At 37.8% G+C, this 12,856-nt stretch overlaps 1 protein-coding gene across 1 annotated transcript in view; it reads right to left on the bottom strand.

The window, feature by feature from the left end:
• LOC124622676 overlaps positions 1–12,856 on the bottom strand; it is an 87,572-nt gene that overhangs the window by 69,418 nt on the left and 5,298 nt on the right. Inside the window, exon 2 of the mRNA XM_047148467.1 lies at positions 9,495–9,636. Coding sequence (XP_047004423.1) covers positions 9,495–9,636 — 142 coding nt within the window. The remainder of the gene's footprint in view (positions 1–9,494; positions 9,637–12,856) is intronic.

Genomic DNA, 12,856 nt, shown 5'->3' with positions numbered 1-12,856 from the left:
CAGGTCACACAAAGAGAAACACGTTGAATTTGTCTTTGTGATCTGCAATAGTAACAGCAAAAATCATTAGAGTTCATTTGAAAAATTGAAATTCACACCATCTCTCTATAATCAATACAGCTACAAGAAGAGACTGTGTTTTGGGTTAATGAGTATTTCCTTACACTGCATATAGGTGATAGCAGAACTGCAGTATCTTAAAAGGATTCCAAAATATTTTATGTTAATATTTTATGTTAATCTTCCTGAATATTTTAATAGGTCACAACAAACAATATAAAATTTTGGGGAAGTTAGTCTCGTAAACTAGCAATATGCTAGATGCAGGCTTTTAATGCTCTCTAAATATCTTTAATACTCTTTTTTTATGCAGTTAATAAAAGGTCTCCTTTGGGCATTGGAAATAACTGAACTACTTGCAAACTTCCAGAATGAAATTTTCATTCTGCAGCAGAGTGTGCATGTGTGCCGGACTGCGACTTGAACTCAAACTCAGGAACTTTGCCTTTCACGATCCAGTGCTTTAACAACTGAGCCACTTAAGCACGACACGACCTGTCCTCTAGGCTTTACTACTTCTACCAGCACATCTCCTACCTTCTACACTCCACAGGATCTAGCCTGCAAAACTTGCATGACTAACAGTTTCATATCAGCACACACTCTGCTGCAGAGTGAAAATTTCATTCAGGAAACATCCTCTACGCTGTGACTAAGCCACGTCTCCGGAATATCCTTTCTTCCAGGAGTGCTAGTCTTGCAAGTTTCACTGGAGTGCTTCTCTCTGACGTTTGGAACGTAACAGATGAGGTACTGTCAGAAGTAAAATGTGAGAACAGGTCATGAGTCGTGCTTGAGTGCTGCTCGCAACAGGCAAAGGTACTGAGTTCATGTCTCAGTCAAGCAAACAGTTATAATATGCCAGTAAATTTCTTTACTCTGTGAAATGTACAAAGTAATTGTGAATCAAGAGAAAGAAATCACTTTCCTACTTTATAATTCTATTTCTCCTATTACAGTAAAACCCATTTTTAAAGAACCTCCGAGTACCCAAATATTTTTTCCTTACATAGAGGTTTTCTTCAAATAGAGGTTTTGGCAGAGCACAAGGAAGGGGTGACCCATAATCATAATACAATCACGTTTAGATGATACAATCGGTGTTTAAGAACAAAATTAACAATATCTTGTGCTACAAATGTAAGTGCAGTAAATATGTAATTATTACATGTTCCACAGAATGCATCTTTCTTTTTTTTATCATGAAGTCATGTTTGATCTGTCCTTCCAGCATATTCTGTAAAGCGGGATGATCTTGAACATTTTAAGTTCAATTTTGTAAATCAAACAGAAACTTCTGAAGATACTGATATTAAACTTTTTGGAAAGTTGCAAGAGGTGTTGCTGAATATGATAAAGCAGATTATACATTTTTATCCCCCACTCCTAGATTTTCTTTTTTTTATTAGGCACTGCTAAATGACACCCCTATCATATGAAACAGCATTTTATTTTGTAGATATAGTTTTGGAAGTCATTTAAAAAAAATTGAGTATTTTTATGAGTTTTCTTTAATCACCTCAAACTAAGAAAATTATTTAGAAACAGATCTTTTCAAAACACTCTGTATGACTTTAATAAAAGAAATGAAAAAAAAAAACAGTTAACACATTTTAAATTATTACATCTGTAAACACTCTACAGGAAAGGAAGTTGCCATGAAAGAGTGTCCACTCTAGCAGATACCACAGACATCAAGATTAAACTCAAAATGAAGCCTTCCCCTTCTATCTACCTTAGAATCAGATAGAATCCTACAAATGCCATCTTTCTCAAAATCTGACACATTGGGAACGTTAGGCCAAACAAAAAAACTTCATCTGATTCCATCTTGAAATGCCATTTCCTCAGAAGTGTACTATCATAATCAGTGATAATATGTCCAACACTATTTTACACTTTTCTTTGAAGGAAACTTCACTAAAACATGTTTTACATGGGGCTGATGTGTCAAAGAAAACAGAAGGTGCAGTTCAAAGTCACCCGTTAAAAGACAAGCCTTTATATTTTATTGTTTTACGTCACCAAAGAATAAATTTAACATTTTATGCTTTCTGTAAATGTTCATTCAAGTGTTTAACCTTGCCCATAAAAACTCGTTTCAAATTCTAAACGCAAAAATGCTTCTAATAATAGGCAAATGTTTTTTTGGTTGTGAAGGAAATTACATTTCTAGAAAATTATTTTATTTTTTGTTATACAATGTGTTACTTCATATCGACTGACATATTATCTGAAAGTATCAATTATCGGCAATATTTAACGACTTTGGGCCTTAAATCCATATTTACACACTAGAGAGCAGCAATTATTTTAAAAATATGTTAAATTGCTGTTCAATGTCGCCTCGCATTCAAAGTCAACCCGCTTTACAGTTTATAGTCAAAAGTTGTTGCCCCAGCTGGTTGATAAAAGTGATAATTAATCCATTTACATTAAAAGACTACAATAAATTCCTGACAATATAAATTCTTTCCACAGCAACATCGAAACTTGACGCTAGGAAATCATCACACCAATGGATTGGATTGTTTGGGGGAGGAGACCAGACAGCGAGGTCATCCGTCTCATTGGATTAGGGAAGGACGGGGAAGGAAGCCGGCCTTGCCCTTTCAAAGGAACCATCCCGGCATTTGGCTGGAGTGATTTAGGGAAATCATGGAAAACCTAAATCACGATGGCCGGACGCGGGATTGAACCGTCGTCCTCCCGAATGCAAGTCCAGTGCATCACACCAATATCCTGGAATGTTGCATTTTCAGAAATATCAGTTCCACTACTCCGTTCTTCTTCTGGAGCAACGTCATCTTCAACAAAAACTGATTTAACAATTTAATACAGTCTGTGGTGTTACAGAATTCCAGGCAGCAACAAACATATGCAAAGGCTGTACAATGCTGGGTCTCATCACAACCTTCCTCTTTAACACAGTGTAATTTATTGTGTCCAGGTCCAGAGGCTGCAAATGATACACACAGTTCAGAGGAAACAACATAACATTTACATTCTTCAGAGTACATGTTCTCTTAGGCAGAGGCTGCAAATGATACACACAGTTCAGAGGAAACAGCATAACATTTACATTCTTCAGAGTGAATGTTCTCTTAGGATGTGGGCAAACGTCAGTAGTAAGTACAATTTTCCTTCCCGCTGCCCATCTTGGCATCTAAATGTTGGTAAAGATTTCCGATGTCTCCAGGGAATGCTGTTGTAATCCTCAGCACAAAGAAGCATTTCCGTGTTTTGGAAACAACTAGGGATTGACAGTGGAGGCAAATTTTAACTTCCATCACTATTTACACATAATATCATCATTCTTTCATTACTTTTTTACTTCTATGGCACTTTTCTCTCTTAACAGAATATGACTTTCCAGGAAGTAATTTATGAAAGACACCAGTTTCATCAGCTCTGAACAAGTATCTGGGCTCATAAGCTTATATCAATCATGGCAATGTAACGGTCTTTGAATTGTTTTTTAACAATTCAACCAGTCATTCATGCACTGAAATTTTCAATGCTGGTCTTTTTCACATGCCTTCTCTTGCAGTATGTTTCCGCTTACAGGAATGCTTCGACTTAAGTCCTTGAAACTACTTTCATCATGATCACCATCATCATCAGTCAATTCAATCATTAAATGATGTGGCCTATTCGAGTCATGGATTCAGGTAGGCTTTCAGCAGTCTTCTCCAAGTGGGACGGTCTTGGGCTGTTCTCTGCCAGGTGTTACCAACGATCTTCTTGCTGTCTTTGTCCCATCTGTCTGGTGGTCTTCCTCTAGGCCTCCGGTGCTCTCTCGGACTCCACTCCAGTACCAGCTTCGCCCATCTGTTGTCTTTTCTTTTTGCAACTTGGCCAGCCCACTGCCATTTCAAGGAACCTAGTGTCTCTAAGATGTCATTAACCTTCGTCACAGGCCGGATGTCATCTGCCCTTTTCCTTTCCATTCTTGTATAGTCCCAACATTGATCTCTCCATGGCTCTCTGTGCTGTCCTAAGTTTCCCTTTTGTAAACGAGTTCAGTGTCCATGTCTCGCAGCCATATGTCATCACAGGAAGAATGCATTGATCAAATACTGCTTTGTTCAGATTTACTGGCATTTTTGATCTGAATACTGTTGAATTCTTCCCAAATGCTTGCCAGCCAAGCTTGATGCGTCAATATATTTCTGGCCTTATGCCTCCCTTCATATTTATAATCTGGCCAAGGTAGACATATTCACTGACCTCTTCTAATAGTCTGTCCTTGACTTTCACATCTCCAGCTGGGACCCATTTGTTGGACATTACTTTTGTTTTGGAAAGGTTCATGTTCAAGCCAACCAGCTGACATTCCGACGCAACCAGCTGACATTCCGATGCAAGATCTGTAACTAAGTTTTGGAGCACTGTGAAGTCTTTGGCCAGTAAGGCAATATCATCAGCAAATCTCAAGTTGGTAAGCCTTCTTCCATTAATTCTAATTCCCTTACCTTCCCAGCTCAGCTTTGACATAGTCATGTCCAATACAGCAGAGAACAGTTTTTGGGAGATCGGATCGCCTTGCTTGACACCCCTCATGATGCGGAATTCTTGAGTTGATTCGCCGATGTTAACATAAGCTGCAGAATTCTCTTAGATTTTCCTGAGCACTTCAATGTATGCTGCTCCCACTCCTTGTTCACTCAAAGCTTGGAGGACAGCTACATGGCTAACGGAGTCAAATGCCTTTTCAAAGTCAACAAAGGCAATGCAGAGAGGCAGTTAGTATTCATTCGCTCTGCTTATCACTTCACTAACGGTCAGAATGTGGTCAGTAGTGCTAAAATTGCTTCAGAATCCTGCTTTTTCTATAGGTTGGGCTGAGTCTAGGATGGAACTAATTCGGTCTAACAAGATCTTTGTGAAAATTTTGTACAAAATTGAGAGCAAGCTGACAGGACGGTAGTTTTTAATATTGTGAATACTTCCTTTCTTGTGTATCAAAATAATCTTAGCCTTGTTCCACGATGGTGGGATTGAAACATAGTGCAGGCAGGAAGTAAATACTTTTGCCAAGTGATTTATTTTTACCTCTCCTGCCAGTCTGAGGATGTCAACACTGAGCTCATCATCACCCAGCACTGTTCCCTTCTTCATGCTATCTAGAGCACACTTGACTTCTGATGGGAGTATATCTGGAACACTAGGTACATCTTTTAATTTAGATACACTCAAATTTTCCCTTGGATTGCTATACAAATTGCTATAAAAGTCTCTGATGAACTTCAAAGCCTCCTCCTTTTCAGTGATTCGACTGTCATTTCCATCAAGTGCGATAATCTGCTTTTATCAATTGAGAGTTTGCGTTTGGCTGACTTTAAACTTGTCTTATTATCCAAGCTTGCTCGTAAGGTGTCTTCAGTGAATTTCTGTATGTCAGTTTTCATTTCTCTTCGCACTGCCTTACATAGTTCGGAATACGCTACCATGTCACGATCAGTTTGGATTTTCATTTCTCTCCTCTGTTGTAAAAGGGTTTCAGTTTTGGCACTGAATGTCTTTGGTTGTTTATTTTTTTTGGCATAGGCCACCGACTTCTTGTGCACTTTAAACAATCATTTCCGCCAAATCACCATCTTTAGTTACGTGGAACTTGCTTTGGAGGACTTCTTGGAATTTCGAGGAATGTCCTTCCAGGTTTTTGAGGTTGATTACCCTTTTCTTCCCTTTCATAAGTTTATTCTTTTCATTTCTTACATTGAGTTCGACCCTAGCTCTCACAAGACTGTGATCACTGCCAGTGTTGAACTGATTTAGCACTGATACGTCATTTACGATCTGCAAAAAGTTTGACAGAATAAAGTCTATCTTATTTTTGACACTGAAATTTGGGCTCCTCCAAGTCCATTTTCGGTCAGGGTGCTTCTCAAAGAACGTATTCATGATGGACATATTGGTGTACTCAGCGAACTGGACTAATCTCTCACCTATATCGTTTCGGTCGTCAATCCCATAGTTGCCCACCACTGTGTCGCCTTGTTTCTTGGTGCCAACTTTTGCATTGAAATCGCCAATGACCATCTGGAAGTGACAATCACTACCTTTTTTTACAGGTGCTATCCAGACTTTCATAAAAGGATTCAATTTCTTCGTCAGGGTGTCTTGAGGTGGGAGCGTACACCTGAACAATCTGTATTTTATACCCATTCGACACCTTCAGGACCATTCAAGCTGTCCTGCTGGAAGTTCCTTCTAAGACAGATACTCTATCAGCAATATTCTTGTTGATCAAGAACCCAACTCCACTGAGTTTTCCTTCTGGGTCGCCACAAAAGTAAAACAGGTTGCCAGAATGCAAACGGAGACAGTCTTCCCCTTTTCGGCGTACTTCGCTTACACCAACAATACTCCAGTTGATTTTTGTAAGCTCTTTCTGATCTCTTCTAGTCTGTCATTGCCTATTAGAGAGCGACAGTTATATGTACAGAATTGAAGAGTCTGTATCTTCTTCTCAGCACCTCTTGGTGTTTGGGACGTCAAAGTTGCTCCCACCGGGAGATCCGACTGTGGGGCTATTACTCCGGAAAATTTAACATTAATGTCACACAACATAACTCGAAGGTGAGAAGCATAATCACCAGGCTTGCTTCAGAACAGATTGGCTATATAATTTCCAGCCGCCCCTGACATGGGGTACAGAAGCCTTTGGTAGGCCGCTCCACTAGAGTGCAGACGCTACCACGTGGCCAGTTTTGGTTCACCCCGGGTATTTCATTTCTCCGATACCACCCATATTTGAGAGGCTTTCCCCTATCTGCCACCTGGGGTGGCGCCCAATGGGGACTAGCAACCCACTACTTTAAAAGAATAAATTTCCACATCACTGATGTAGACACACAAATGTTCTTTCTTTTTGGATCCACAGGAATCGCTAGCTTTGGCTCTTAAGAATGCTGCCTTCTTTCCTAATGTGCCACACGTATAGATGATTGTAAACCTTATTTCTTCAAGATGTTGAAAAGATTTAGGTCACAACTGTCATCAACATCGCAGACAATCGTCAGCTTTTGCTGAACAGTAAGGTAAGTTTCCCACATTTGCAGGCAATAACTCCCCAACAGCAAAACTGATAAACACTTCAGAAAACAAAAACTACACTTCTTGTACATCGTAGACTCAATGACTGTGACGTCATACTACGTGACCTAAGTCGCATGGAAATTGCAAGATAACCCCACTTTTACATTCCCGGAATTAACGTTTTCCCGCCACTTACGACATTTTTTATGGTTCCTGTCAAATTTCCTATGTCACAATTGCACCTGATTTTGTGTCAACATATTTGTAATTTTCCCGTGATTTATGCATTACAAAAAAAACTATTTGTCGAGAAAAAAAAAATTACGCTCTCATGATGTTGGCCGACCAGTAGTGTTTACAAACATTACATGGTTAAGTTTCTTGACACCAGGGCACTCTACTCAGCGGATTTGAACAGGTAAACAAGTATAAAAATTGGTACAATTCATGACGTATCTCCCGCCAATGCCAAGCACTGCTTGGCATGATGGCTGATGGGAATGACTAGGTTCCTTAGAATAAGGATACCATAACCATTTCCAAGCTATCTACCGCACAAATGCAGTTTCATGATTGATGTGATCATTGTGACACCTTTGTCGAACCACATTTAGCACATTTCGGCGTTTGGCCTCTAATTGACACTGTCATTCACTTTGCATTGCTCAAATATTTTTAGTTTGAACACAACACCGGTTACGAATTTTTTTCATGCTGACTGAAGCGTGTTTCGAGAATTTATTCTAGCTGTCAGGTGCAGTATTTTCATATTATTTTTTGTGATGTTACACAAACAATATGAGTGATAGGCTGCTTGTGTGTGGTTCTCCACTCCACATAACTGAGGAGTCACACTACCTGATAACAACAAATAGATGACTACAGTGCATGAGAGGAGAATAACACATATTTAAACACCACTCAAACTACATCTGTATGTATTTGCACTTGAAATTCTTGAAACACGTCATTAAGAATGAAAAACTACATAACTAGTGCAGATTTCATTATTTAAATAATGAATGAGACAGCTGTAGGCTTTCGAAAAACATTGATTTTGATGTTTGAAATTAAGTCAAATGTTTCTACTTCCCAGAAAGTTATCAAATCCAGTTTTTATTAGATAATAAACCGTTATTAGATAATAAAGAAGTCCCTACAAGTCTTTTGATGCCTGTTATGTACCTAGATCATACAAAAAGTGCGAAAATGCTAGGGGGTAACCTATACGTAACTTTTACAGCTTAAAATGTTATTTCCCACACTTTACATTTTCCCACCCTTTACACCATTTTTTTGAAGTCCCTTGAAAAGTGTAAAAGCGGGGTTTCAGTGTATTTCAAATATTTTTAAACTCATCTGCCAGTATCACTACAAGGGAAGTCGAGTTGCTGAACGATCTAGGCATGTGTCAACCAGCTGAATCTATCACCATTTACTGCATCACACTACATTAAATATGACCTATATGTCATGGAAAGGAATAAGAAACTCACTCGAACGTTCAATTTGCAAAATGCTTCATGTTCATTCTTTCAGAGTGGACTTTTTCTTAAAGTGGAGCTCTTTAAAAGCCAGGAGAAATAACATTGTTTTTATGGGAATGTTGCTGGGGCAGACAAATATTAGTTAAAAGAAGGATTTCCTTAAAATTCAGGGTTTTACTGTAGTTGTCACACAATTTGTCATAATTTTCCTTTCAGTTTAATGATATTTGAAGTACAGCTTTTCCCAGCTGCTGGTGACAGGTTTTTATTTGCTAATCTTTACGTTCTCTTTCAATGAGACGAGCCATGTGACACTATGAACTCCCACAATAAATGTTATACTCTTCCAAAAACGAAATAAGAGAGATTTTTCTTAGTATAAATCAGGTTTGTACAAGGGTGGCAACCATTAACAGAAATTCATTCTTAAATTGCAAACCTTTTGTTGTTAAATATTTTAACAAATTGCAGATTGTCAAGAAAATACTAATTTTGCTCTTTTTTTATTGTAATTCACTTAAATCTTTGTCCCGTATTAGCGTTAGCGCATAAATATAATGCACAGAAAGTTCTTGATATTTAACACCAAACTCAGAAATATCAGTAAGTCATACCATCCAGCCCATTAATTTCAAGCTAAAATGTAACAAGAAGACTTCTAACTTCAAAGAGTATAAGCAAAAAACTTTCCATTTACAAAGCAACAAATAATGTTTCTCAACATGTTATGCTCGTTCACAAGAGTGTGTTGCATCATTTTGAGCAACAGTTTATTTTTAACAGTGAATAAATAAGTTTTGTATTATGGAAGTCAAAGCGTTCTCAATTTTTTTTTCCTGAGTCACATCTTGTGTTGTTATACCTTACTTAAGCAGTTATTGTCTCATGTCATTAAGTACTTACACATCAATCATTTCAGCCTTAGACCTCTTAAGAGGTGGCTGTTCAGAACGTTCAGCAGACTGCCTCTTCTTTGAGGGAGATCCACGTGTTAACGGCCTCAAATCCACATCTTTTGTTTCGGCATCAACATGGGGCTCTACACCTGGAAAGTTAAAATAGCTGATTACATATGTTTCTCTAATACGACAAACATTCACAAATCAAGCAAACAATTTATGTCAAAAATTATGGTGTCACACTTCTTACATTACCAAACAATCTATGTTATTCTTATATTATTACAACGAGCTTCAGTTAAATTACAGAGCACCTTCAGGTACACAGAAGTTAATATCTCAAAAGCCGAATAATGTCAACACTATGTGCAAGTCTGAAGATGATCTTTAATCTGATAAACTGGTTGTGCTGCTAAAGTTTGACATACCTGGTGTGACAGCCCTCACAACAGTGCTAAACACGTAACTGCTACTATGTTGTCAATATTAAAATATAACCTTTGGGATTCTTTGAAAGGTGTAACCAAATAAGAGATACACAACATAACAAAGGAATACTCATAATATCAGTCACAAATTGAGAACAATGGAGCCACCAAGGATGAAGTGACATGTACAATTACTTGAACGTAGATGTCAGTGCCATATGAAAAGTGTACCAGCATTGACACCTGTGTTTGTGGAATGCCTGTTTGTGTTATATGTATAATATTATAATGAGAATCTCAAAATATTAGTTGTTAATTCCAGAGTGTACTAGTAATCAGTCACCTACACGTCTTAACCATGAAGTAAGAGTTGGTTGAAACCCGAAATAAACAAGTGGGGACTTCATTAACACCGGTAAAGTATATCGGAAAGACATCCAGGAGGAGGAGCTTTTATATAGCGATAACACAAGGAAAGCAGATTTTGTAACAGGTTCCCACTGGCTTTCAAATCTCGATTTGAGCTAACAACTTTTATCACTCTATGTCTCCTATTTCCTTTCATTTCTGCAACTTTTTTGCTCACATAACCACTTTCCTTTTTTTTGTGTTTGTTCTGCATTTTACATCTCATGCATAACATTTTCTTTCTGCAGTACTACTTCTCACTTCTTGCTGTTTCCTTTGTTTTTCTCTGTTTCTGCACATTTTCTTCTGATCTACTATTCCAATTTACATCAGTATTTCCCTTGGGTTGAATGACCTCTCACTTACTTGATTTTCAAAGCTGTCTTATTTCATAACTGATTTCTTCCTGGTTTAATCCTACCATCTCTCTTTTGTGCTGATGCAATGGACGACTGAAACATAGTCCTTAAAGAATCTCCTTGCTAAGAAACTTTCTTCATATTTGCTAGAAAAAGCTAGTATTAGTCTTGCCACAGTTCACAGCACACACAGATTACTATTTAAAACCCATTACATGAAATGGCAAAGACAGCGGAGACATGCATAACAGAAGTTGGTCAGTTAACACAATGAAACACGAGGTGATAAATAACCTGTAATTTATTAATGAGAGGAGTAGGGATAACCAGATTGAACTGTGGAAAGCAGCAATATGGAAAATGATGATTAGAAAAACTATTCAAAATTTAAATGGTGTAAATCAGCTAAAAAATAAAGAAAGCCACAAATTATCAAACTAATTGAGGCACATTATGAAGAGGGAAAAGAAAATTGTCAGTTTAATGTGCGATTTCTTATATCTTTATAGTAGACTTACGGATAAGATAATCTCAATGGCTACGCCACATCTAGCTGAAAATAATATGCGGCAGCTTCTGATGATGTCGGGAGTATATCAAATCTCATGAAAATGTGGTGACATCTAATTCAACTAGACCACTCAAAACAGTGCTGTAATTTTGTGCAAAACATTCACACTGCTTAAAACATACAGCATTTAATCCTGCACTGTCTGAGCAATTTGAAAAATGGGTTCAAAATTAGATTTAAATATATCGAAAAACTTGCCCACAGCTTCCCAACGGAGACTACACAGCAAAAAGTGGCATACATTCAAATTAGACTACCATTTTAACCAAGACTGACTGGAAATGGCATGGATGTGATCACAGCAACTTTTTCCACACAGTTTAATGTGCTTTACTATACACTAAGGATAATACATTTATACAAAGAAATAATGACAAGTGGTGATGCTCACATTTATGCCATTTCTGTACGAGCAGTGCAACAGTTTGTGCGACAACACCTCATGGCTATTAGTTTCCAAAAGGTTCTCTCTCTCTTGTATGTGTTATCTTAAATTTATCTATATTTAATAAGAGCTACCATTCATTATCCCTAGTATAAATTTTGTCCAAATCTTTCTGCAATTCCATACGATTGTCCAACGACGATACTTTCTTGTACACCGATCTTATAGTGGTGCTGATCCTATTTGATACATCATTTATGTCCACTACAAACATTAGAAGTGATATTACACTCCTTTTGCATAAACTTTCATTTCTATGGAGAATCCACTGTCCAGTATAACCTCCTGGCTTCAGTTATTCATTGAGCCCATCGCATGTTCATGAAACTACTCCATATTATCACATCTTGATTAGTCGTCAGCTCCTTTCAGAAATCTCTAAGTAAACTGAATCTAACTGTTCATTTACTGTTTGCAAAACATCTTTATGAATAAAGCAAAGCTGCTTTTCAAAAGTGTTCCTTCCTAAATCAATGCCGAGTCATTGAAAGAAGCTTGTTTTCCTCCAGGAACATCCTAATGTCCGAGTTTAGAATATGCTTTACAGTCGATTTGTTGTAAGATGATCTCCGTGTGTTGCAATGGACTGGGCACAGCTGCTTCATGTGCTTGCCTCATTCAATCACGCAACACGATTTTTGTAAACATCTGTAAGGCAACACCTCAGTGTTGCCATAGTTCTATAGATGGCTATTGTTCTCACTTGCAGCTGTTTGAGCTTTGGAGTTAAAAGCCCAACAGCACTGCCATTCTGTTGGGGATCATCTTATGCAGACTCAACAAAAGCAATCTGTAGCAAACTGAAGTCCACCGTTGGTTTGTAATTCTGTACATCTGATTATTTAACCTTTTTGTAAACAGGAGCAAACTGAACTCTTTTCTCGTCACTTGGGACTATTCACTACCCATGAGATTCTCAAGAAATACAAGTTAGGAAAGAAGTTAACTTCAAAGCCTACTTGCTGTCTGAAGTTTCAAGACCACACATATCCACAATAAATTGAATTGAAGGTTTGGACATGTTCATTGGCTTCATGTACGGCCAGAAATTCCTACGATTTTATGATAGGTATTCTGCCAGGAACTGACTGTGAAATTTACTGTAGGTTCCACGCTTGGCCCCAACTTAAGGATGTAAGAGTTGCAAGTAACTTT

Source organism: Schistocerca americana, chromosome 7 (assembly GCF_021461395.2).
Source record: "Schistocerca americana isolate TAMUIC-IGC-003095 chromosome 7, iqSchAmer2.1, whole genome shotgun sequence".
NCBI classification, from domain to species: domain Eukaryota; kingdom Metazoa; phylum Arthropoda; class Insecta; order Orthoptera; family Acrididae; genus Schistocerca; species Schistocerca americana.
This window is presented reverse-complemented; position numbering and strand designations above follow the sequence as displayed.